Genomic DNA, 27,245 nt, shown 5'->3' with positions numbered 1-27,245 from the left:
GTTGGTTTGGATCAAGCAGAAGGAGGAGTGAGTGTGGTACGCAATCACACGAAGTGATTGCCGCAATGGTGGCTAAAAATCTTAAAAGAAAGAGTGATATATGGTCTGACGAAGTGAATCATTGAACCCAACGGGCAAGTTTGAGGAGACGGACTGATTCTACGGCGTACATGAGGTTAGGAATGTTGCCCAAATTGAGTAGTTATTCTAGATAAGAAGGCTTTGGATAACTCAAGGCAAGATCACGAGAAAGTCTTGTGGAATACTTAATGTAGTAAGTAGCTGGCGGTGTGATTTCAATAGTTTTAAAGGGAATGATACTGAGGGAACATGTGAACCACACTGAGGCAATGTCCGCCAGCGTAATAGGGTGGAAGGAGAGAAGCTTATTTTTCTAAAAAACACCCGACGGGTATGTTGCTGATTCTATTTACCTCCGATCTTGCTGAGTGCATAGTTCGTTAGACTTCAAGCCTGCTGTGTGGATGGCGCACTAGGGTGTGGAGGACCGCCTGCTGAGTCTCAACGATACACAGTCCACACGCCCGAGGATACAATCAGCCGCACCTGTTTCAGGTTTTTCGTTGGCAAGTCGATAAAGCAGCATGCCTTAGGGGTAAACATTAGGCTTGTTTCAGGTCATTGAGATGGGTTTCGGCGATTACCATTTGCCAGTGCCACCATCTACCCGGATCGCCTACAGAATATTCTCAAGGGGTTGTAGCGCAAATATGAACCTCAATGATGCATCAATTCAATTGTGAACCGGCCTTTCCAAGAATAGGACCCATCTATATACTTTTAAACCCACCATATTACGCATGATAAATATTTATTCAGGCTCGAGTACCCGCGTTACGTTACAGCCGAATCGTTTACAGCTTTTCTGGCACTCTTCTAGAATCCGCCACCCCGATATCAGCCGCTATTACATTGATTGCAGCACATCATACATACCGGCCGGACAATAAATTCCCGATTCTCGGTGGTGGCGATTCGAATACTTGGCAACCAGGGTTCGGAATGGATGCAAGAAGATTGAGGATTAGGGCCTACTTGATTGAGCCCCAGCCAAATGTGCTTTGAGAATGGATGCAAGATCCATTTAGCATTCACTGCCGTTTATTTCTAGTACTCGTGTCGAGGTTAGTGTAAAAACATACGCCTGTGTTTACTGCGCCGCTGTCGAAGCCATGCGCCTTAAAGGTGTAAATTTTCCATCCTCTAGGGCTAGTAGGGATGTTGAGTCCTCAGCTAGCCCGAGTGTGGGAAAAGGTTGAGAGTAGAAAAACCCTTGATTTCCTAGCCATCCGGCGTATCAAAGGGTTAGTACTCAATCAGACTAGAAAAGATATTTTTGTTGATTGTAGAATTTTTCAAGAAAGAGTTTGAGGGCAAAAACCCTGCCTGCCCTCAAAATGGGGTGGGTGGGTGGTCAAAAAATTGTTTTGAGTTTGAAACCTTTTTCCCCTAGATACGTTGTTGTGAAAAAAGGGTCTGAAAACGAAATAGCTAGGATGGACGGTCGGGGAGCGGTGAGCGAGGGGAAGAGGTCTCTGAGGTGGATACTCTTTATCAACTCAAGACTATCTTCTTGACCAACGCTCAGGCCTGTCTATTCTATTCCGGGCGGATCATTGGTCTACGAAACACGCCCGTCCAATCCTGCGCATGGACTTTGGCACCCTCCTGCGTTCCTTGCTTGCGTGCCATCAAAGATTGAGGATGCGAGGGTCAATGATCAAGCCCCGTCCAAGTCTGCTTTTGAGCTAGCTTAACACAAGTCCCACACTAAGAGGGCCCTGGTACAGCCTGGGCTGGCGCGAAGCGCCCTCCTGCGAAGCGCGACCTGGAGGTCGCTTTGCTCCCCCTAGCCAAAGTGAGGCATTTGAGTGCTTGGTCGCCATCCCCGCATCAAGCAGACAAATGTTCCCTTTCCTTGAATCCTATTTTGTTCGAGAGTAGCTGGTCAGCCTGTGATTGCTAATGGATAGTGGTCTTTTGACTCTCCACGCTGGAGGATGTGAATTTATTATCACAGTGTCTGCCCCGAACTTAACAAAGTCCCTCGCTGCTGCGGGCGTGTGACTCGCGAAGCGAGCCTCCGACACCTCCTGCCGAGGGCTACACCACCGCTAACTTATCAAAGTCCCTCCCTATGCGGGAGGTCGGAGTTTGGAGTTCGGGTGGTGGTACGGGGGGTATCTCATTTGGGTGGAGCTTAAGTTTGGCTGGTGGCGAAGCCACCCCTCCCGCAGGGAGGGACTTAGGCTTAATGGCGCGTAGGCCACCCACCAAAAAGTGATGGATATGTAGTCTTCGTATTTTGCAGCCTGTAGTTTCAACGCTGGCCATTCCAGTTACCGGAACTTAGAAGCTCCTCCATGGCGCCGATTTTTAGAGCTCTCCCCCCCATCAATCATCCCACCGGACTATTTTTGGTGGATTTTTGAAATGAGTCAAGGCAAGCCAGAACGACCCTCATCTGGCGCGGTGCTTGAGTCCGGGGGTCCGAACACATCCAGTTTTTGTTTGGCTTCTTCATCATTTCTTTTTTGTTTCACGAGTTGTATCAGAATTCTGAGCAGACGGAACGATAGCCAAGATGCCAGGGTATCTATCGATGCCCAAGACCTCATATGTAGCTCGCAAACCAAGTGAGCTACAGCCTGTGTAAAACCACCCATTCCCGCAATGGCCTACGCGCCACGACCCCCACTTTAGTCCTAAGTCCCTCCCTGCGGTCGGCAGCACTTCGTTCACCACTCAGCCCCGCATAGGGGAGACTTTGTTAAGTTAGACACCACCGGTGCACTAAGCTGTCCCAAGGCCAGCACCCCGCAAGACAACCCCAGGACAGCACAACAAACTGTGCAGATTATCCCAGGGGCATGCTCATCCAAGTATAAATGACCAGCGTTGCGACGGCCCTGCGTACTGTCACCAAGACGGCTCAAACACACAGCGCTCCGCTGCACCACACCCAACAGTCTGCCGTTCCACGGCAATTTGGATGCCAACCGCGTGCATGGCCCAAATGGCCCATGCCTGTACAATTGCTGGCAGCCGGACATCCACAGACACACCACATGGCTATGCCACAGCACTGGGACAGCCGCACCGAACCCGGCGAGTGACCATCTTAATGCAGAGCCATCATAGATGTATCCCATGAGTGCGTGTAAGATATACACACACCATCGAGTGAACATGCTAAACAAAAACCGGTACAGCGGCAGCTCAACAGGCAAGTTAATGGATGGGCATACCGCCCAACCAAGGGCGTAAATGAAAGAGCGAAGTCACATGTTTAATTACACCGGCACAATAGATCATAAAGGCAAGAAAGACTAAAATATTTATGTACAATGAAAAGTGTGTATTTGCAACACACACAGCAACTGGCATGATCCCGTTCAGGCATTGGCTGCGTCATCTTGGAAGGCTGGTTCTTTGCCGGAGGCATTGGATTCCATGCGGGCCGAAATCTGCTCCTCAGTTGGCAGAGCAATACTCGCCGCGTCCATCTCAGACCACAGGTCTTGACCAAACATGGCATGATCGTAGGACAGGACCAGCTGGTAGAAACTGATAAAACAGTCAGTGAATTACCCAGCGTTCACGTATGTTGAAAATGAGGCTTACGCTGAGCGGTAAGCACGGGACTTGCTTGCCAACCCGCACAGATGCTTTTCAATGTTTTTCCATTGCCGACCCACATCCCCCCCGCCTTGCCCTCCAAACTGTACAATGGTCTGGATGCGGAGGTAGGCAAGCCTTGCCTTCAACAAAGATTGATTGCCCTGTGGCGCAGGAGGCTCAACTGCTCCCGGGATGGGCGGTGTGAAACTGGTTCTCATCTGAAATGTGTTCAAGGTTTATCTGGTTAGAAACAAGCAAAAATGTGGCATACAATGCAAATAGTATTTACCTGAACAAGCAAAGCACTAATGGTGGGGACCGGGAGCAAGTTTTCCCTACTGGCTGCTCCCTGAATGTTTGTCAAGAGCTGCCGTGTATGATTCTGAGTGTTAGGTGGGATGATGCCTTACGGGGAATCGGTAAGACCACTTACCAGGTCTCTCATTTTTCCTCAACTGTTCTGAAGCTTTCCACGCACAAATCTATCCACGCTGCCCAAAGCTGCAAGCTCCCCATCTATGTAACCTCGCGGCAGGTAATCCCGTTTGAACTGGTTGTTCTGCGCATTGATTTCCTCCTGAATAAAATACAGACGCGTGAAGACGTATCAGAGAAATTGCTTCAAGTTCTCCCAGACTTACCAGAACTAATGTCAGCAAGCTCTTCGAACGCCGAGGGGCATTGCGGGGCTTGTCGGACCCGTAGACCGCACAGCTCCTGCTCATGAGGATATCACGAGCCTTCCTCTTGACAAAATCCTATGATACAAGTCAGGATTGATTCACCCGAGCAGGAAACATTCTGTACGTACACTGAATACTGCCACATAGTGAAAGCCTCTCCCCGCGGACGTGTTTATCTCCGTGGTGGGGAGAGGACGTTGAAGGGTATGAAGGTCCCCACAAAGAAGGTCAAATGCCTGATGGAAAGCCAACATGCTGTAAATATTCACCACATATTGCCGAGGCCCAGGCACCTGCATCCATCAACAGAAGTTAGCCACTGTGTATCAAAGTTCATTTATCACCAAAGCACCACATACAAAGGCCAATTGTTTGGCTAGCTCAGCATATCTACCTTTCAGCTGGAAGATGCCCTCAATGAGGGCAATGAACTAATCGTCGGCAGGTTCATTCCGATGGCTCATGGCCACAACGGCCTGGGGCCAGCCCGCCACTGTGGAAGGGTCCGTGGAGCTCAAACAAGGCGCTTGGCCTGACGTGGCTGTTGCTTGACTGTATCCCGGAGCCGGTGGTAAATGACCTTTAAAAATATTCAGAGTGAATTGATATAAGTTTTTCAGCCAATATCTGTAAATAAAACATGTCTAAGTGTGCCCACCTGGTTGACTATGCTTGCTACGCCCAGGAAGGGCTGCTCTGGCCGTTTGTATGGATTGAGACCCTGGATTGGGAGTAGACCTCACGGGACGGCTTGGAATTTAGGAAGAAGTATTGCCCCCTCGCGCTTTCCTGATAGGACCCACCTGAGATTGTTCAACACCTTCGTCTGTGCGGGGGCGATTCAAGGCTTGCGCGTTTGTGGACGGGGAATGATCAAGATCTTGGTCAGAGTGGTCGCTCTCTGATTTCAGGATGAGAGACATGGGGGTTGGTTATTATTGAGCTTTCAAAGTGAGTAACGGTAAAGAAAATTGATAAATTGATATTGCAGAGGCGATCAACGTCTTGTGTGCGGGATGGGGGCATTGAGCCACATTGAAAGTCCTTGTTAAATGTTATCCTCTGCTGCGTGGTCCATCTCCCCAATACGGAAATGCACCCACCCACCAAATCAACCCACGCTTTCACACGCTGGTTGCACATGGAAAAGTGATCAATGTCCTGAAGCCAAGATTTAGCCAATTGCACAGAAACAAGTGCATCGGTGAAATATTAACAGCCCGGAAGTGCAAGCTAGCAAAACCGTGGTGGTATGCCATCAAATATACTTGTTTGCGAGGCCTTGGAAGGAAGTGCAAACCCAAAGGGACAGGTAGGTGCAAGCAACACCGTTGTGAAGCAGGCCATCAAGACTGAATATTGTTTGCCAAAGCGTGCATTGTGAGCGGCATAGTTGATAAATAATATCCATGGATTGATCAGAACATGGCTCCTCCTGGATGAAAAACCAAAAACGCTCAAATCAAGTGCACAATTCCACTAAACTTTTGAAATAATACAAATTTCCATCCAGTCTGTCCCCCAAATCATTCAGTCCGTCCCCCAAAGAATTCAGTTTGTCCCCCATTCACCTTGCTGGTGTATCCTCAAGTCACACTTCAACACTGCCAATTTTATCATGCCACACACCAAGAAGATCAACCCAACTCGGGCACTTGACCCAGGTAAGTGATAACTGTTACCTTTAGGACGGATGCCTCGGCCTTGACTCATTTTACTTGTCAACTTCCCTGTGCTGAAGCCGTGTGGGATCAAGTTGTTGATGCACCTGATGGAGGTGTATATATTTGCATGCTATGCACCTCACGTAAAATATCATGGGCCTCTGTACCGAAGCATCAAAAATCTCCGAAACATGTTTAAAAGCTGGCTGAGTTCCATGCAATGCGTGTTGCAGCTGCAGAAATTCAGGAGGCCAACCAAACCAACAACGACGAAAGCAGCTATGTTGACCCGGCCAGGGCGCCATCACCACCGGCAATAGAGAACCTGGCTTCCGAGCAGGTTTGCCCACCAAAGATGGCATGGGCCCCATATGCGGGGATTGCCCATGTCCCCAATGAGATCATACATGGGGAGAACAACATGATCGGCGGCGCTGGTAGCCAGTTTAGTGAGGAAATTTCCGACTTGGACTATAGCCCATCGGAAGCTCGGTCTGTCCTACTCTCCGACTTGGACTCTGACAATGAAGCTGATGGTGAAGGGTGGGAGATGGATCCTGGTGATCTACGAGCTATGGTTGAAGCAGTTGTGCCTTCACTCAAAGAAAATCCACCTCAAGGCTTGCCAGATGCGCCACCGGCCCGAAAGCATTGGCAGACTGATAAATCATGGTGGCCTTTCTGTTCCAAACAGGTGAGCTTGCGTGCTTTTTTCAAGATTGATGGTAACTGACCGTGCCATCTCTTCCCAGCACTCAATTGCCTCGCTTGTGATAGGCTATACACATTCTATTGTATCTTGAAGCTTGTACACTCACCTCAAGTTAATGTTCCAATTATTTGGGATCAAGCTACCTGATTGGACCACTGTCCGTCGGGAGAAGGCCAACATACAAGCCTTACTTAAAATGGATGTCCAGTGTTTGAAATCAATCCTCAACACACCCACCTACGCATTGAGTCTGAAGCAGATACTCGCTCAAGAAATTGCCAACCCATTAGTTAGTCCAGTACTAGATTTCTATCCCCAAGATGCACATGGTAAAGATATATACAAGTTATCACAATCTAGGAAGTGGTTAGAGGGTCTGGAACCATCTTGCCGTGCGCCCATGGTCCAAACAGAAAATGGAGATTTCTATCTGTATGAACCACTTCAAATTACAAATGACGACATAGTGGTGCCGCTGTACTTTTATTCTGTGGGAGGTGAAATGTGGTCCAAATGTGTCTCTCTCAAATTCAATCCCAAAATCAATGGGCCCCAACTCCGCTTGATGATCCCAGGCCACACTTTTTTTACATCGGCGCAACTGCATACTATTCCTGTTGGTGAATTTTACCGTGAATACAAAGAAATTAAAGGCCCGGATGGCCTGCTTCTGTCTGGCCGATGCAAGGGAAATCTATATGGTAAGTGTGGCATTGATCTTTAAATGGAATCCATTGTTTTTGGGTGAATAATCTGTAACTCACATGCAACTTGAATATGACAAATCAGAACTAGGGGACCATATCACACTAATTCATCCACTACCAAACCCATGGAGGGTGCGAGCCAAAGGCAAGATCATCCAACATATGCCGATCACATTGTACTGTGATGACACCTCAGGCAATCAATCCAAGCGTTGGAACAAACACATATCGTTTTTCTTCACGCTCTCGGGCCTGCCGCCGGAATTGACAAACCAGCAATACAATTGCCATTATCTGACAACATCTAACGTAGCTGGTGCCATGGAGTTGGCGGCCCCAATTGTAGCGGATCTGAGGTTTGTCTTGTTTCTAGTTTTGGCTTCCAAGGGAAAAGCAGAATTGGTGCGGCTAACGTTCATCTTTTCTGACAGACACTTGGCCATGGAAGGAGTTGTAGGATGGGACTGTTCTATTATGGAGGAGGTCCTCATCACATCAACATTGCTTTGCTTCCTGGGAGATTCTCCCATGCACACGGAAATTACAAGCACTCCATTCCCTGGAAACTGTCTCCATCCTTGCCGTGCATGTGACCTTTTGGCTGAGAACGTGAAAGGGAAGGCCACCATCAAATATGTATGCTCTTTCTGTATGCTCGGCTTGTCAGGAGAATGGGTGGGTGGCTTGCTCGGTGATTTGTACCCTTGGCTAGCAATTTACAATGAATATTCTTACTGTTATCATTTTGAAAGATTTCCAATCCAATCAGGTCTTGGGCCACAATAAAGGAAAATTGCTACAGGATTTGGCACAAGCCTCATGAGCCTTGCAGCAAGACCGCCGTTGAAAATTTACACACCCAGTTAGGAGTTAAAGATTTGCTGAACAAGACTATCATCAATAGGAAATATGAGACCATCACCAAGGACAAGAAAAAGGAGGCCACTTTGGCCGAGCTGAAATTCCTCAAGGATCATGAGAAATTCCAAGCGCCAGAAGAGAATTTTCAATGCTTTCTTCAAACTGGATGGCAAGTGGGTGTTGCACTGCTACAAACAGAGGTGCACGACTGATCCGTTGGATTGCAAGCAGGTTTTGATGGGTGTCTTGACACTCCACCAGGAAAAAAAAGTAGTCACTTGATGGCAAGTGACATGACACAGCTTTGGTTTCGTCTCCAACACTGCTCCAATGCTGCTCCTCTCCACCAGCAAATCTAGGGCTCACACGACAGGTGTCAGGATCAAAGCAATCCATTTGACAAAACCAGATGATGCTCAGCTTTGGCCCTGGCCCAGATGATGCTCAGCTTTGGCCCTGGCCCAGCTGATGCTCAGCTTTGGCCCTGGCCCAGCTGATGCTCAGCTTTTATCCTGGCTCAGCTGATGCTCAGCTTTTGCCCTGGCCCAGCTGATGCTCAGCTTGGCACCGGCTACCTGATTATAATCTTTTTCCCTGGCACAGCTGATGCTCAGCCTTGGCCGTGGCTGAGCTGATGCTCAGCTTTGGCCCTAGCCTAGCTGATTTTCAGTTCTGGTCCTGTCCAAGCTGATTCCCATCTTTTTACCTGGCCTGGCTCAGCTGAGCATCAGCTGGCCAGCTGGCCCAGGACTGGATCAAAGCTGAGCATCAGCTGGGACAGAACTAGGAAAAGGCTGAGCAAGGACTGGTACAAAGCTGAGCATCAGCTGCGCCAGGACTAGTACAAAGCTGAGCATCACCTGGGCAAGGACTGTTCAAAAGGCTTCATTTCAATTCTGAGACTGAGCTGCGTGAAAAAGCTGAGTACGAGCTGAGCAAAAAAGCTGAATATGAGCTGAGCAAAAAAGCTGAGTATGAGCTGAGTATGAGCTGAGAAAAAAAGCTGAGTATGAGCTGAGTATGAGCTGGGTACCAAAGCTGAGTATCAGCTGAACAGAACTGAGGATCAGTTGGGCTCATCAAAAACTGAAAAGGACCTCCTTGGTAAATTTTGGAATTTGTGGAAATGGTTGGGAGATTGGGGTAGATGGTGGATAGATATTGGATAGATGGTGGGTAGCTGGCTGGAGCTGGTGTGATGTCACTTGTCATTGACTGACTATTTTATTTTCCTGGTGCTCCAGTGGAGGTTCTCCATGTTTTCCTGTTGGAAGTTGTGAAATACCTGGTTTGCGCATTCATGAAGGCTTTGGCTCTGGCGCAAATTCCGAATGTAACGGCCCGTTATCAATCTTTTGCCACAAAAGCACTCAACATACCATCCTTGCAGCCCCGGTACCTCACTAGACATTACTCAAACTTTATTGGCAAAGAATTCAAGATCGTCCTCCAGACCGCGCCTTTTGTTCTGTTTGAATACATGAGCGATCACAAACGGCTTTTGTGGTCTGCTCTCTGTCAACTGGCGACATTGATATTTGAGACGCGGATAAAAGACATGGAAACTTGTCTATCTGAACTCACTCTCCGCATACGACTGTTTGTTTTCCGTCTGATCAAGGGGACAGCTCAGTGAGTAAACAAACCTAAATTCCATATGCTCCTGCATCTTCCAGATGCGATCCGGCGCTTTGGACCGGCGAATTTGTTTGCCACAGAGAGGTTCGAGAGCTACAACGCGATCCTGAGGAATGCATCAATACATTCTAACCGCCAGAGTCCCAGCAAAGACATTGGTGTCACGTTTGCCAACTTTTGCAATATTCAACTTTTGTATTCAGGCGGGTATTTCTGGGTCAAAGAGCGCAAAACATACAAGACGGCAGCCACATCTGTGCCTCATTTGTTCAAAAACAACAACTCTGTACAAAAGTCAATGGGCTATAATGCCTCACTCCTTGTTAACTCCTTGGATTTCCGCCCAAGTGTCCGGGATGTCAAGCTTCCTGCTGTCCAGCGGTTTGTTGTACCTCCTGCACTGGCAAGTCATCTACCAGGGCTTTTGTGGCACCAAGTAGCAGAGGTCAACACCACCACCAAAGATATTTTGAGAATTTCTTCATTTGTACTGGCAAGTTCTGCCTTCTTTGATACCGCTCTGAGGCTTTGTTGGATGCAGAGTCTACACTAATACAATTTTTTTCCAATGAACTCAGTACCAATCCGCGGGCGGGACAGGAAGGCCGGATATAGGCCGTGTGGATATGCTATGGGAAGCGGAGAAGCCAACAGGTTCTTTTCTGTTTGTCTGTCTCACTCCGTTCAAGTTTGGCGGCATCAGCAAATTTTACAACATGAGGGAGGTTGTTCAGGCTGGGGAGGGGCAGTTTATCAGTATAGAGGTAAGTGAAATATCTGTACACATCAATTTATCGTGTACTCAATCTTATGTACTGTCCTTTGTTGCGAATTCAAGGATGTTGTTGCAAACATCAATGTACAGCATGATTGCCACAAGAGCAACTGCTCAATATTGTTGTTGAAGAGGTTGCGAGTCGAGCGGCAGGATACAGATACTTGGGTTGGTGAGCTCCACCATGCCGATGACAGGAACTACATTGTCAATGCAGCGGCGTTGTCTTCACCGCTGGCCCACCGGGAATTTTTGGATATCCCTCTACAGCCAATTGACCCGCTTGCTCAACTCCGTTGCCTTCATGAGGGTAGGGCTGGATCCCGCGGGGTACCCGGCCACTTTGAGCTAGCCCAGCGCCTGTCCCGGGGTATACCCGTCACTTGGGTACCAAAATTGAGCAGCCCGAGCCTTACCCGCGGGTATTGGGAACGGGAGCAGGGTACCCGCGGGGCGGCCAGGCTACGGGTATACCCGCGACCCGTTCCCAATTCCCGCGGGTAAGGCCCATAAAGGCCCAGAGCTACTGCACCCACTTTGCGCCCATGAGCCATGAGGGCCCCAGTCCGGGCTGAAGGACCTTTTCACTTTTGATATGTGCATTTTTTTTTCTCACTTCCTCCACGCGGGTGCAGATTGGTAGCCTCAGCGCACCTGCACATGACCTTCCTCATACCCAATATACCCGCGGGTATTTCTGAGGCTGCCCGTGGACCGTACCCGCCGGGTAGGCTGGGTACGGTCCAGGCAAAGAGGCGTCCCGGAGCCCTATACCCGCGGGGCAGACCGCGGGTATACCCGGAGAGGCCGGGAACGGGGGCCAGCCCTACATGAGGGCATAACCCAATGGCATTTGGCGGGGACAAAAACGGGTCCCCCAATGCCCATGGAAGTGTTAGACCCAAGCCTGGTATGAAAAGGCAGACACTTGGCCGTGGATGTAATGTGATAGAATGTTGTTTATGTCAGAATTCTGGACTCATCCGCTCACATTTTTCTCTTTCTACTTCCTGTCTAGCCAAGTGGCTAATTTTTGTCCTGTCATGTGTGGCCAAGTGGCCTCCATCATCCTGTCTGGCCAAGTGGCCCCTTTCTCCTGTTTGACCGAGTGGTCCTCCTGTTCCTGTCCCCTGTTCCTGTCCCCTGTTCCTGTCACCTGTTCCTGTCACCTGTTCTGATTTGTTTGGCCGAGTGGCCATGACTTGTCTCCTGTTCCCTGTCACCAGTTCCTGTCACCTGTCCTGTCCCCTGTTACTGTTGTTAGGCCCCCCTTTGGATCTTGCTGGGGGGCTCTCTAGTTGTTTGGTTAAAGTCCGCTCCTCGGACATGAAATAAAAATCATTGAGTCTGAGCATTTTTCACCAAGAGCCACCTTTGGCAGCTCCCCAATCCTGTTCCGAATTACTCAAGAACAGCCCTTCCTCTCAGCATCTTTTTAAAGAGCTGAAATCTTAAAATTTTAGTGGTGTAATACGTATGTAGATTGCCCTGTGCAAGGCTTGAGTGTTTGGTTCCAAAAGTCTACCTCACGTGGTGGCCCTGGGTAGGATTCGGGTACAAAGGCAGCAGTGTAGGTGGCTGGGTGGCGCAATTTCCCCGTCTCGGGGATATCTGCCGCTGGCTGTCGCGGGAGCGTCTCACATCCACCCATTTCCTGACTGGGAAATGGTCGGCTGCTGCTGCCCGTCGCAAGGTGGCAGCGTTGGAGTAGGGGTGACAATGTGATGGACCGTTGGCAACAGTTGCCTATGGTGCTGATCTCGTGGTGGCCCGGGTACGGCTGCTCAACTCGTGTGACGGCTGCGGGGCAGTCACATCCCAGGGCTGGCCGAGATGGGGTGGGGTGCGCCCACATTGTACATATCGGAGGCTTGCTTTGCAAGACCAGACGCCCGCAGCAGCAAGAGACTTGGGTTTTAAGAGCACCCACCACTGTCTCTGTAAACCCACTCGGTAAGGCATATTTACCAAGTATGTAAGCAATTTTCTACCCCTGTGCCCTCTTTAGGGCTCTTTAGCTAAATAGTTGTTTGGTAAATCTTTAAGGCTCGCTAGATTTACCAACGGCTACAGAGCCTCTGTAAGACCATTCTAGCGAGCCTGCCGACTGCCCTTGCTAAAATTTTCACAACTCCTACAAACACCCAATGGCCAACTCCCCCCCCCCCCCCCCCCAGAAGTCTAAGACACACCAAAACCAACTCCTGTCAATTTGTCTCAGCCAAAGAAAAAGCGTGGACCAAACTGGCTTCCTTGTGAGGAAGATCAGCTTGCAATATCCTGGATCTACACAAGTGAACAACCCAAATTTGCCACAAACCAGTCAGGCAAGACGTTCTTTCGCAAGCTCAAGTCTCACTTCAACACTCACTCCAAGGCACACTATTGGGATCATACTCAAATTAAAACTAGGTAAGCCATCTCGAGTAAGTCTTGTCATCATGGCATTACTGTGCCAGATGGACTGCAATGAATGCAGCTACACTCAAGTTTTTGTCCCGGACTTATGTATTGTGTTTTGAAGAATCCTTGGACGGATCTGCAGGATTTTCCTGGATTTTTGCCCAAGGTTCAAGCCTATCCACCATTGCTGTCCTTTGGTTTTTACCCCTCCAAGGCCATGATGTCGTCATTGACAATCATCTTGGCCACAGCAGCCAGTAGTCAAGTGCACCCCGCCAGCCCCAGAGCAGTCAACTAGCATCCGGCCCTCCACCACCGTCCAATGAACCCAACCCTCAAAGCCTCAGCAACAAAAATGTTGCAGTACGGGATCAATCTTTTTGCTAGGGAAACACCACTTCCAGGGTGCCTCTTCAATATCAAGCACTGGCGCATTCACCAAAATGGTCCGCCACTGGCTCAACTCTGCTCTTTCCAAGCTGTTCAGTAGGCTTGCAAAGGGCAAGCAACTCAAGGATAACAGCCTGACAAAGAGTGACTGGAGGGTGATGAGCAGCAAGATGAGGAGGGGCAAGTTCATCATTGATTTTGCTCTTGCTTGGTTCTTCTGACATTTTTACAGTTTGACCATCAGAATACCAAGACTTGTTCTCAATCAAAAATAAGTCTCTGTAGGCGCAGCCCACCACAGACAGGACTTAACTCTCACAATCTGGCAAAAAGAAATATCTGGAAGTGTCGCAGGGAACTGTTTTTTTTTCACAATATGTTGAACAATACATGAGCCGGACGCCAGCAGCATCACACAAGGCTGGAGCTTACTTGCCTCAATGGTAGGTAGTGTTATCACATACAACAACAGGGTTCATTTCAGGGTAGCATTTCATTCTAGGAAGCTTTTCAGCAGGGGAAAGAGGACCCCAGAAGGGTTCTTTCAAGCCGCCTCATGTAGGCTCCAGCCAAACTTTAAAAAAAGATATGTGTGCAAAAGGAGTTATTTGAATTTATCTATTCTGCCATCACCACTTTTGCTTTTTAAACACCTGTACAGCATTGATATGGGTTTAAAGGTGTTACTACACATATTTTTGTTGATGCATTGAGCCAGGGTAGCTGTAGGTAGGGGCTGTAACGTTTGAATACATACATGAGGTGGCTTGAAAAGACCCTTCCGGGGTCCTGGGGAAAGTCAGTGGAAATTCTGATGATACTGGCAACTGATTGGCTCACCAAGTCAAATTCCAAAAAATACTTGGATCGGCGACTGGTGAACGTCTGAAAAGTTTTTGTGAGGGTCACCAGTCCTCCAATTGATATCACTGGGAGAAGGTTGAGTCGGGCTACATTCTGATTGACATGGAGTTGCTCCGAGGGGGTACCTTATGGCGACCTGGCAAGTGATTGGAGCAGGTCCTTATTGCAGAAGGCACTCTCATCTAGACAGCCAATCAATCAAAAACCGTCAGCTTTGGGAGCAAAATGGGACAGTTTGGTTGGATATAAACACCTGTTGACGCTAGTAACTTGGCTGGATAAAACTCCATCCGCTTCGTGAACACTTATTTAGCAACCAGACATTTCTGAATGTTTTTGGTTTCAGGTTTTTTCAGGATGATTGCCAAACATTTGACAAGGTTACGGTGAACACCTGTGGTGCTTATAAGGACTTTGGTTGAGTTGTACAGTTTCTCTTGAATCTCATGCAGAAACACACCTGGTTTGAGCTGTATGAGCTCAATCATAAAGGCACATTTGTCTTGAGAGAGGGCCGCTGGTCAGCCACAGGTTTTGTAAGAATTGGGGTCCCTGATCACACACCAAGTTTCTTGGTAAAGATCCAGCCATTGAGCAAACAACTGCCACAAAATTGAACATCCAAGAAGCCAGTGAATTTCTGGATAAGACAGGCCCTCAAGGGCCATTTGGAGGGCATGAACCTTTGTATCCAAAGCGTAGGGCTGGAAACCCATTGTGTGATGTGTATATGTGAGGCCACTGTTGTTGAGAGAAGCGGACCAAAGGCTGCCGTGTTGGTTGTCGTGGTGGTGATTGGATGGGGTGGGACACTTGCCAATGCTCAATCACAGCAAGGCAAGTGATATCAATTGCCGCTGTGAGTGGCAAAAACCAAATTCAAAATAGGCTGCTGTGCAGCGTAAGCACATAACTCTAAGCCATAAAATGCCACATTTGTCCAAGCATTCATGAAAACACAATAACTCAAGTGTATGTACCCTCCTTGGGGAGCGTAGCAACCTCAAAGGAGAGGCTTCGCGCCTTGAGCATCTCCACCCGGGGAGGTAAAACTGGGTTGCTAAAACCCCGGGATGGCAACTAAATTTTGGCATATAGCAACCCGCACGGCTCTGGCACACACCCGTGGGTGCTATAATAGGGGGTTTCAAAGTAGACCCGCAGGTTTCTTTGCATAAACCAGTTTCGCGGGGAGACTGCAAGTCAACATTCAACATTTGAGTTGAACACCGGCTTGCCTTGCCTTGCAAGTTGCATGCGCGGGTCTACTTTGAAACCCCTTAATACATACGCACCCAGAAGCAACCAAGTCATCAAACATACAACCGGTCATCAACAGAGCTCTTGATTACCGGTATATGTAGCCAATCATTGAGAGACTACAGCCAGTCATTGAGAGGGCTCTGATGGCCAGACTGGTATAGCAAGGCATCAAGAGCTCTCTTGATGACCGGTACAGTCAGTCATCAAGAGGGCTCTCCATGACCAGTATAGCAAGTCACATTCAAAATGGTATTGGCCAAACAGTTTTACCCAAAACACCTTGGGGAAGTGGTTTGGGTTGTTTTGAGATTTTTTTGTCCATAAAAGTTAGCAAAAGGCTATTTCAAACTTATTTGGAGCCAAAACCAAAACTGTCCCAAAAGTTGTTCATAATTGGGTCCCAATTGAAGTTGGTGTTTTTATGATGGAGGAGGGGATTACCCAACTGTCCAATCATTATCAAAAAAACAATAAGTCAGGATGAGAATTTCTTTTAAGGGGGTTGATTTACAGGATGTATACTCATGTTTTTGTGGGTTGGAACTTTGGTCAAAATCTGAAAGTGAGCAAACCTGGATATTTTCTAGCCTAACTAAGCCTCTCAAATGGAGGAAGGCACCCCCCGCGTCCCAAAGGGACTCTCCGTAGGAGAGGCTTATGACTAATGTCATGCATTTTGCCTGAGAGTTCTGGGTGTTTGTGGCTTTTGAATGGGTTTTTGTCTTTCACTCCTTGTACAACAAAAAGTAGCCCACCTCCAATCAAGCCGTGAAATAAGAGCCTGCCATCCTAGCTCCCGGTCCCTATCCTCAAAATGAGGATTGGTGGCACGAGCTTGACTGCATTGGACAAATATTGAACCCTAAGAATTTGACACATAATTAATTGTTTACACAAGACATTTTGAGAAATTCTGTTAACAATTAGCCAGGTGAGATATTCTTAAATTTCACAGTGCCATATCAGATGTTTATGGCTGTTTGACAAGTCTACCCCCTCCACCCCCATTCATAAACAATTGGTGGGACCTGTAGTGTGATGAGTGGACTCTAGGAAGGGTGAAATAAAGAGGATTATAATAGGTGAGGGATTGGTGGGCCTTTAATAAGCCCAGAAATGGAGATAATAGTGGGGTTTACATTTGAATTTTTCAGCAATGTGAAAATCTCAAACCAGCAATTTGAGTTTTGGCTTTGATTTCAAGCCAATTTGGCTTCTGAGATAAGAGATTTCTGAAACCACCAAGCAGAGCCATGTAAGCAAACCAGTAGCACTCAACTCTAAATGTGAACTGTACTAATAGGACCTTTCAAATCTGGAAAACTTGCTGCTATTTTTTATACAAGGCACTGCTTGTTATGATCTGATCTGTGGAGTGGAAGATGAGGTCTGAGGTCTGGTGTTCTGGTGTTCTGGATCCTGAGATGGTATATTGCAGTGTCAGTGGTCGTATTAATACCAAGAGCTGAAAGCTCTTCTAGCCACATGTGCAACTGTGGATGATAGTGTGTCTTCAGACACAAAGGATTAGACTACATGAAGCATATTTCTATGTGTCTGAGTGCAGATGATGGGATAATAATCCTAAGGAATAAACAGAGGGAGCTCAAGAGCTATCAGTATTAAGTGCCTTCTAAAGAACCTGGCTTTTATTTCTATAAACCAAAATCCAGAAACTAGAACAAAGAGTTGTAAGAACGAGGCAAACAAGATAAAAAAGTTTTTAGAAAAGAAGAATCCAACCCTGTGACAATAGCGGATATATTGAGGAGGACAAAGAAGGACAGTGGACGATATGGAATGGGATAGACTGTGATGAAATGATGAAGAAGTTAGTCAACAAGTGGTTTGAGGAGAATTGAGATGGAAAAGAAACAAACCCTAAAAACAATAGGTAATAATCTTAATATAGGATAAAAAGGGAAAAGTAAGGACTAGATCTAGGAAAGAACTGGAAAAGGAACAGGTGTTAGTGTTTGAGGATCGGAGGAGCCTAGTCGACGAGAGATGCGGAAATGCAAAGGTGCATTTCTCACCAAGTTGGAAGCCAATACGGCTGTCCAAGTTAAGGCTTTGTCAGAGCTTGAGTTCACAAGCAAGGAGAGAGTCAATGTTGATATCAAGGAAAGACTCAATCAGGTTGAGTAGATTGTAGCGGTTATCAATCAAGTGGTGGAGATGAGAATACTTGAGAAGGAAGATTTAGGTTTAAGATCAATAATTGACAAAGACGGTCTTGGGGACCGTGTGGAGATTATTCAGAGTGTTTAAGTTTGAATTGATGATACCGTTGATGGACAGCTGCAAGTAGCGCGGGGCGCTCGAGGTAATGAGATGCGCCGCAGAGCGTGCTTGAGTTTCAACACCCCCCTCAACTTGGTGAGTAATGAACCATATAGCATTTTTTGCAGAGTCTTTTTAGTGATTCAGTGTTACTTGCCTTTGTTAGCGTATCGGCAATCATATCTTCAGACGGAATAAGTGTGACGGTGATTTCATTCTTGCTTTTCAGATCCCTCAGCCACTTCATTTTGATATCCAAGTGTTTTGTCTTCGAGTTCAAGCCAAAGTTCTTGAGTTTCTCGGCTGGGCCTTGATTATCTATGTGGAAAGTAGTTGGTTCCAGTTTTTCGTTCCACAATTCTTCGACCAGGTATTTGATCCATTGGTTTTCTTGCACGCTGTCGGCCAAGGCATTGAGTTCTGCTTCTGTTGAAGAAAGAGTAATGTTGTGTTGCTTTTTGCTGTTCCATGCGATGGGACAATTCTTCCAGAAACATATTGAGCCGCTTCTGGATAGTCGAGTTTCTAGGTCATTGGCCCACGTGGCGTCGGTAAAGTTTTGTAAGGAGTTCGATTCAATTGGATTGGGTCGCAAAGTAAGTTGAAGCCCTCTTGTCCCATTTACGTATTTCCAACAATGCACAACTTCCTTCCAGTGGGAGATGCCAGGATCATTATTGAAGCTGGACAGCATCGAAACTGCGGGTGCTAGATCTGGTCGAGTCCGGCAGGACAGGTAATTGAGAATCCCGGTGAATGTTTGGTAATTGACCCCCAACTTGCAGAATTCATCTTTTTCTTGTTGAGAAGCCGGTTTCAATTGCACTGCTACCAACAAAGGAGTATTAGCTGGTTTACAGTCAGAAAGCCCCAGCATTTTCAAGCCCTTATCAATCAGCTTTTCCTGAGACAGCGAGATGGAGTTGCTTGTGATCTCCACGTCCATTCCTAGTAGCGTATCCGGATCGTGTGTTGAGGAGTTTGGAAAGCGCTTCAGAAAGAGTTCTTCAAATTCTTTGACTTTCCCAACAACTATTAAGTCATTGACATGAAAAAAAATAAAAGAGGTTTTGTCGTTGTGTATGAACAGACAGGGATCTGAAGATGATTGCGAATAGTTGATTTCACTGAACCATGATGTTAGAGTTTTGTACCAATTTGCTGGTGCTTGCTTCAATCCATAGAGTGATTTTTTTAACCTAAGATACGGAGCTTTACGTGTTGAACCTTCTGGTGTTTTGATGTACAGCTCCTCTTTTAGCGGAGCATAGAGGAAGGCGCTTTTGACATCAAATTGCCTGATTGGCAGACCTTTGTCAATTGCAAACATAAGTACCACCAGTAACGTGGTGAATTTTCCCGTGGGAGCAAAGGTTTTGCCGTAATCTTTGCCCTCCTTTTGAAGAAAACCTTGAATGCATAATCTTGCCTTCTTGCGTTCATTCAACGATAGGGTAGCCGGCTTGGTCTTGAAGATCCAGAGAGTCCGTAAAAATGAATTAGGAGTGTCAAACATGTCATCCCAGACTTCATGGTGTTCAATGTTTGACATTTCTTCATTGGTTGCTTCGGACCATTTCTCTTTTTCATTCGACTTCATTGCATTCTTGAATGAGCTGGGATCATTGGCTAAATAGGAATACTTTGACGGTTTGACACAGGAGGTACGGTCTCGAAGATTGCGAGTGAGTACGAGGGTTGGATTGAGGCCCAATGCTACAGTTTCATCATCCGTTGTGGAACTACTCTTTGGGGGAATAGAGCTTAGAGAGGGATGAGTGCGTGAAAAGCTGCCTCTCAGGTTGGGAGAGTAATATGGGACAAGAATAAGAGTATGGACTCTTAAAGAAAAGTGTGGCTGATAAAGTATTGAGAATAGTGCTTTCTAGACGAAATCAAGGGGGAAAATATACTGTAAAATATGTGGTAAAATAGGCTATGTAATTCTTATTCTGTGACCAGGGATGCAAAGTGACAATCTGATGGGGGACAAACAGAATGGGCCAAAAGGCTCTACATTTATAGTGAGGGGACAACAGGTGGTTCTGAGACGAAGAGAAAGATGGGAACAGGGTACAAAAAGCCTCCAACAAGGTGACAAGGCAACAAACCAACAAGGCATCTACTACATGGCTTGGGATGACATAAGAGGAAAACAATAACCATGGCGCATCAGCCGCCATGCATCTGAGAAAGAGTTACGCCTTGCTGGAATATAGAGGAGTTAATTCTAGTGAACACTCAGGGTCCTTCCTAATAGTCTGGCTCTGTTTGATGGTGGACTTTCTCCCACTTTGACCTGATTTTGTACATATTTTATTACCCATTGTGGAGGGCCATCCATGAAAGTGAATACTGAGAAGTTGAGGCGCCTTGTAGAGATGGTTCTAGGCTATTATGAAGTGTCTGTGGGCGTGGATTACATGTACCAGAGTGATTTCTAGAGGGCGTTTGGCGGTGATTCCTTCCTGGTGAGTGTCTGAGTGATGTAATAAGGTTTTGATTAGGCTCACCACACCGTCTCAGAGCTTGTTTCTGCGATAGCTTCATCTTCAGGTTCTTCTATCGACGGAGTCTGTTCATGATTAATTTCATCCCCGACATCAATGTCCCAGTCCAAATTCTTCGTTGCAGGGGATTCGTAGTCGAGAAACTGAACACTCTTTGTGTCAATTAGTTTGCCCTTGTCAGTCAGAATCCGGTATGACCTTAATTCATCGATATATCCAATGAGTCTTCCTAATTTGCCTTTTGGTTTGAGTTTTGAGTACGGTTGCTTGGGTTCAATAAGATAAGATACTCGATTTCCTATTGGATGGAAGTAGTTGATAGGAAGCGACCAATCTTTGAAGAGTTCAAAAGGGCTTTTCTTAGAGCGATGAGTTGGTATTTGATTGAGAGTCAGACAGCTGACTTTTGCAATCTCACTCCATAATTTTTGAGGAATGCCTGAGTCTTCCAATATCGTCCTCAGTGATTCAAGAATCGTTCTGTTGAATTGTTTGGCAAGACCGTTTTGTTGCGGAGTGTACACGTCAGACGTTCGCTGTTTGATGAGATGAGTCTTGCAATAATCTGACATGATTTCATTTAGGAATTCAGAGCTTCTATCTGAGTGAATGATTGAGGGATGAAAGCCAAATCTTTTTGCTTCAAAGTCAAGAAGAAAGGCCAAGGTGGTTGGAGTATCACTTTTATGCTTCATGGGAATTGCAGCACAAAAGCGGGTACAGCTGTCGACGACAGTGAGAATGTACTTGTGCCCTTCGAATGACAGTGGCCAGATTGGTCCGATCAAGTCAAGGTGAATTTCTTTGAACGGTCGCAAAGCAGGCTTGTGATTTGATTTGAATGAAGCTTTAGTTATCTTTGAGACCGCACAGGATTCGCATGTCTTGAGAATTTTCAGAGGGATACCGAGTTTCTTTCTCAAGCGGTGGTAGCTCACATGACCAAGGGACTTGTGGAGAAACTCAGCGGACGATAAGTGGCTCGAATGCTCAAGATTCTCAAATTGTAGGCAAGGCAGGTTGCCAATGTAATTACCGGAAATTTTAATCTCATTGTTTTTTAGAATTTCAAATGAGTTTTTATTTAGTTGAATAATGAAGTCTTCAAGAATGAGACATCTAGCGGATAAGAGATTTACAACTATGTCGGGAATATAAAGTACTTGATTGAGAATAATTTCACCGTACTGATTCTTGAGCCGAATTGAACCAATTCCCTTAATTTCTAGCCAATCATGCAACAAACTCGTTTGTACACAGCCTAGGTCTTTGAGTTCTAGAGTGTGAAAAAATTGTGAATTGGAGGTCATGTGAGCAGAGGATCCAGAATCTAGGATGAATTGATTTGAGGATCTTGAGATTGATGAGAGAAAGGAACTGACCGAGGATTCTGATTTCTGAGCTGAAGCAGCGGCCTTCTTTTTGAAGTACTTGGTTTGTTTTTTCGGGTATAAATACCAGCAGTTCTCTTTGAGGTGGTCGGCGGCCATGTTATGAAAATTCTTTCAACACTTCTTGGATTCATCGGTAAACAGAGTGATTGGATTGGAACGACTACCTGCATTCGACGTTTCTTGAGATTCAAGATTGTTTTGATGTATTCTAAGATGATTGATGACAACTTCAAGAGTTGGCTCCTTGTCCGAATGCGTGATTTGATTCACAATGTCCTTCATGTCGATCGGGAACTTGTGTAATACCATGTGACCTATAGCATTGTCGGTGAAGGTCCAGCCGACTTGAATTAATTGTGATTGAAAGATCTTCATAGACGTGATAAAGCCCGCGATATTGGCAGGAGTGTAGGGAGCGCAAAGAAAGGATTGGAAGATGTGTGCTTTGTTCAAGTTTTGAGTGGAAGCAAAGAACTTGACTATTGAATTCCAGGTCAATTTCGCACTATCTTCATTTGTGGAGTCGACTACATTAGCTTGTACAGTGGATTCGAGTTTTGCCACTATGATTGCTTTCAGGAAGTCGTTCTCATCACTGTTCAGCTTGTTGTCATCCGTAGTGAGAGCCTTTCGAAATTTACAGAGGTCCAAGAAGTTGATGACACAAGTCCTCCAGAAAGTGTAATTGTCCAACGAGAGTAACGGGGTTCCCTCAATGACGGTTTTCAAAACCAAGGGTGATACTTTGTCCATTCGATTGACCGTGGACATCGCAGCAGGTGACTGGTTCTTGATTGGTGGGTTATTTGAAGTCGAGGCAGGAGGATTGACCAATACTTTTTCGTTGGAGGACATATATCGATCCCGTGAGTTCGACTGTTAATCGTAAAGAACCTGGCTTTTATTTCTATAAACCAAAAACCAGAAACTAGAACAAAGAGTTGTAAGAACAAGGTAAACAAGATAAAAGAGTTTTTAGAAAAGAAGAAACCAACCCTGTGTAAGGGTCAAGAGACCCTTCACTATTCTGAGGCTGGTGGCGCGGGGGGACAAGGCACAAGGCCTGGGGACGTTCTAGATCCAACGTCCTTGGGGCTGTATTGCAGGGGTCACCTAGCTTAGCAGAGAGATGTCGAGGGGTCCGGAGGTCTCTGAGTAAGACTATGTACAATATCTTGAGGATCAGGAGGAGGATTGGAAAAGGGAAATGGGAAGACTCACCTAGCTCGGCAGAGAGATGTCAAGGGGTCCGGAGGTCTCTGCCGGGCTAGGAAGGAGGGGGAGGACCTGAGACTAAATCCTGGGCTGTTTGGGTCATGTGATAGGTGTTGTGACACCTAGTGAACCCCGCAAGGCGTGCGGGGCTTCACAGTCTCCCCCCCTATAAAGAGATAAAAGAAAGGGGAGGAGCCATAGAAATTGGAATGTGGAACGTGGTAGAAGTGACAAGGTGAGAAGAGAAAACAATGGGGAAAAGTACGACGGCCAGTGGCGGTCGTGCGTCCTTGTCCCCGGGGTCGAACACCTTGCTGGAGTTGCTGAGCCGGTCTCTGGCTTGTGGCCGTGGTTGTTGGTGGTGGGTTCAGATGTTACTAGTGCCTTCAGAGTCGGTGCCGCGGTTGGGGTCGGCGGTTGTTGAGGGTCCTGGGTCGGTAGGGTCCATCGGGATCGGGCCCGGCTGAGTACTCTCTCCATCGTCAGATTGGTCTTCAAAGCTGAAACAATCCACCTCCGTAAGCACGCAGCCGGTCAAAAATGGTTGAGTTTAGGCATCAGTGCTGGAACGCACCTCAAACTCATACCGGCTAGCTGTGCATACAATGCCACCAAGCTTGCCTCAAATTCAGGTGCCCGTGGCCCATTGTCCCACTCTTCAAGGAGCTCTTCCTCCCAGATCTCCTGTAAGGCCGACACTTGGTCCTCATTGAGTTCTAGGTTGTCCGGGAAGAGGTTTGCTGGGTGATCGTCCCCGCCCTCCACCTCTGACGCTGCAGCCACTGATGTCGCCCGAGGCCCTGGACAGCCCGCGGGGTGTTGAGTCGGACGCCCCGGAGTTGGCCCCAGGGGACCCAAGGCGGCTGGTCGTTGGTAATCCGCCGGCTTTGGCGGGGCCACAAAGGTGTCTGGAATTTTGATGAAGGATCGATCGATGGGATTTTTACACGCCCCAGGTGCGCTTCCGCAGCACTTTTTGCAAAAGTGACAACGGCCCTGGGAGTCCAGGAAGGCATGGACTCGCCAGACCGTCTTGTTTGTAGACCCTGTAGCTGTTTGGTTGCTGGTAGCCGCAGGAGCCCGGGAGCAAAAAGCCTGTCTCTTGGGGAGGGACTGGTAGTACCCATTGGTACACATTTCGAACTTGCCATACTTGAAGTTCGCTGCCTTCAGGAGCTTGAAGTTCTTGACCATTGCTTTGAGCTCGTCCGGCATCCCGTACATCACTAGACGGGCGAGCTCTAGGTCGCCTAAGGCAGATGGGTCTTTGTGAGGGGGCTTGTCAAAGTTTATCATGCGCTGGAGTGTTCGAGCCCGGATGCTATAGCTCATGAAGTCCTCTGAGTCCAACATCCTCAGTTGGACAATCCGCTTGTGCAGTTCCTCTCGCCAGTCCGGCGTGATTGCTACTTCAAATAATTGCTCTTTGAATTCTTGCCAAGACTTTCCCACATACGAATTGACCTTGTTGGCGTAGACCGAAAGGAGATTGGTTTCGTCGATGAAACTCCCCACTACCCAAATTTTGTTGACATCAGATTCAATCGCCTTTGTGGCAAAAAACACCTGCACTCTGTGGATCCATTTCAGGAAAGGCTCGACTGCCTGCGCAGGGCCCGTGTAGCAAGGGGCGTCAGACGTCCTGATTTGTGGAAGTTCTGCTTCCGCGGACCGCGTCGTGGGGGCCGGTGTTGGAGGTGACTGTTGGACAGACTGAATAAGTGCCAGGGTTGCCTCCTCCATCCGCGCCATCCTTGCTGCGTTGGCCTCCCGTTCCTCACGGGCCGCGTGTCGGTCCTTGCGGGCTTGATCCACCACAGCTAGTTGTGCGTCAACTAGCATTTTCATGTAGTCTGGCGGTGGCGCTCCCGACTGACCCTGTTGATGTTGCTCCATTGGTCGTGAGCTGTTGAGGCGCGTTTGTTTGGAGGGCGGATGGGGCTGGGAGGGCTGAGCGACAAGGGGAGTCGATGTAGGGTTGATTGACTGGATAGGGGCCAGAAGGGCTGGCGGAAGAGAGTCAGGGCGGACCGTTTTGCTTGACGAGGCCGAGCTTTCCGAGCCTTCCGGTGATGTGTTGTCCGGGCTGGGGTCCGAGTGAAGGGATGACTCTAGTTGCTTCAAGCGCCGCTTCTCGGCGTTAGCGGCTCTGATGATAGCGTTGGGGTTGGTGATGGCTAGTAGATCTTCAGGGGCCGTTGTTCGCCTTGTGGACATGGACTGGTTGATGGAGGCGGGAGGATGGGGACCGAGTACGAAAGGAAAAAGAAAAGGATGGGGTTTTCAGGCAAAAAAAAAAAAAAAAAAAAAAAAAAAGGGGGAACGGACGGTAGCGGGCGGACGGAGGCAGACGGACGGAGTGGACGGACGGAGGCGGACGGACGGAGCGGACGGAGGCGGACGGACGGAGCGGACGGAGGCGGACGGACGGAGCGGACGGAGGCGGACGGACGGAGCGGACGGAGGCGGACGGAGGCGGACGGACGGAGCGGACGGAGCGGACGGAGGCGGACGGACGGAGCGGACGGAGGCGGACGGACGGAGCGGACGGAGGCGGACGGACGGAGCGGACGGAGGCGGACGGACGGAGCGGACGGAGGCGGACGGACGGAGCGGACGGAGGCGGACGGACGGAGCGGACGGAGGCGGACGGACGGAGCGGACGGAGGCGGACGGACGGAGCGGACGGAGGCGGACGGACGGAGCGGACGGAGGCGGACGGACGGAGCGGACGGAGGCGGACGGACGGAGCGGACGGACGGAGGCGGACAGGTGGAGCGGACGGACGGAGCGGAGAAACAGACAAAAAGCGGCCGGAGAGGGTGGAGTGTGGAGAAAAGTGATCCACAAAAAAAAGGAGTAATGGACGAGACCGAGTCGCCTGGAGGGTGAGTGGGTCTAGAAAAAAAAAGTGTAAGGGTCGAGAGACCCTTCACTGTTCGGAGGCTGGTGGCGCGGGGGGACAAGGCACAAGGCCTGGGGACGTCCTCGGGGCTGTATTGCAGGGGTCACTTAGCTCGGCAGAGAGATGTCGAGGGGTCCGGAGGTCTCTGAGTAAGACTATGTACAATATCTTGAGGATCAGGAGGAGGATCGGAAAAGGGAAATGGGAAGACTCACCTAGCTCAGCAGAGAGATGTCAAGGGGTCCGGAGGTCTCTGCCGGGCTAGGAAGGAGGGGGAGGACCTGAGACTAAATCCTGGGCTGTTTGGGTCATGTGATAGGTGTTGTGACACCTAGTGAACCCCGCAAGGCGTGCGGGGCTTCACACCCTGTGACAATAGCGGATATATTGAGGAGGACAAAGAAGGACAGTGGACGATATGGAATGGGATAGACTGTGATGAAATGATGAAGAAGTTAGTCAACAAGTGGTTTGAGGAGAATTGAGATGGAAAAGAAACAAACCCTAAAAACAATAGGTAATAATCTTAATATAGGATAAAAAGGGAAAAGTAAGGACTAGATCTAGGAAAGAACTGGAAAAGGAACAGGTGTTAGCGTTTGAGGATCGGAGGAGCCTAGTTGACGAGAGATGCGGAAATGCAAAGGTGCATTTCTCACCAAGTTGGAAGCCAATACGGCTGTCCAAGTTAAGGCTTTGTCAGAGCTTGAGTTCACAAGCAAGTAGAGAGTCAATGTTGATATCAAGGAAAGACTCAATCAGGTTGAGTAGATTGTAGCGGTTATTGATTGAGTGGTGGAGATGAGAATACTTGAGAAGGAAGATTTAGGTTTAAGATTGATAATTGACAAAGATGGTCTTGGGGACCGTGTGGAGATGATTCAGAGTGTTTAGGTTTGGATTGATGATACCGTTGATGGACAGCTGCGAGTAGCGCGGGGCGCTCGAGGTAATGAGATGCGCCGCAGAGCGTGCTTGAGTTTCAACACCTTCTGGGGCAAGTATTGACAGGGCCTGAAGATGTAGGGTAAGACAAAAGAGTCATTGATGAAGCAGGTGTTAGACACAAGCAGAAATGTGGTGACAACAAGCACAAAGAGGAAAACCTAAAGGATGGCAAGTCAAGTGAAAGAACAGTGAGTAGAGTGAACCAATTTGGAGTGTTGGAGTACTTAGGAACACCTTTGATGATGAGGAATGCATGAGACACAATCATAAATGGGGTGAAAAGATCACAAATTGGAAAGCCTAAGAAGATGACAGGAGACGTGAACAAGAATGAACCTGGAAAAGATAGGAAAAGGACCTAAAGGACAGTGATTCAAGTGACAGAACA

The 27,245-nt window shown here is 47.9% G+C and overlaps 2 protein-coding genes across 2 annotated transcripts; one reads left to right on the top strand and one right to left on the bottom strand.

Annotated features, from left to right (window-relative positions):
- Positions 1-3,416: 3,416 nt before the first annotated feature.
- On the bottom strand, positions 3,417-5,248 carry PtA15_3A876 (uncharacterized protein; the record flags this gene model as incomplete). Its single annotated transcript, XM_053167887.1, has 6 exons — positions 3,417-3,578; positions 3,825-3,860; positions 3,932-4,009; positions 4,121-4,219; positions 4,284-4,400; positions 5,129-5,248. The coding sequence occupies 6 exons, from the start codon at positions 5,246-5,248 to the stop codon at positions 3,417-3,419; spliced, it is 612 nt and encodes a 203-aa protein (XP_053019060.1).
- A 695-nt stretch (positions 5,249-5,943) lies between these two features.
- On the top strand, positions 5,944-6,722 carry PtA15_3A875 (uncharacterized protein; the record flags this gene model as incomplete). The annotated part of the gene is made up of 2 exons (XM_053167886.1): positions 5,944-5,989; positions 6,223-6,722. The coding sequence occupies 2 exons, from the start codon at positions 5,944-5,946 to the stop codon at positions 6,720-6,722; spliced, it is 546 nt and encodes a 181-aa protein (XP_053019059.1).
- Between the last annotated feature and the right edge of the window lie 20,523 nt (positions 6,723-27,245).

The sequence above is a fragment of the Puccinia triticina genome, chromosome 3A, assembly GCF_026914185.1.
Source record: "Puccinia triticina chromosome 3A, complete sequence".
NCBI classification, from domain to species: Eukaryota; Fungi; Basidiomycota; class Pucciniomycetes; order Pucciniales; family Pucciniaceae; genus Puccinia; species Puccinia triticina.
This window is presented reverse-complemented; position numbering and strand designations above follow the sequence as displayed.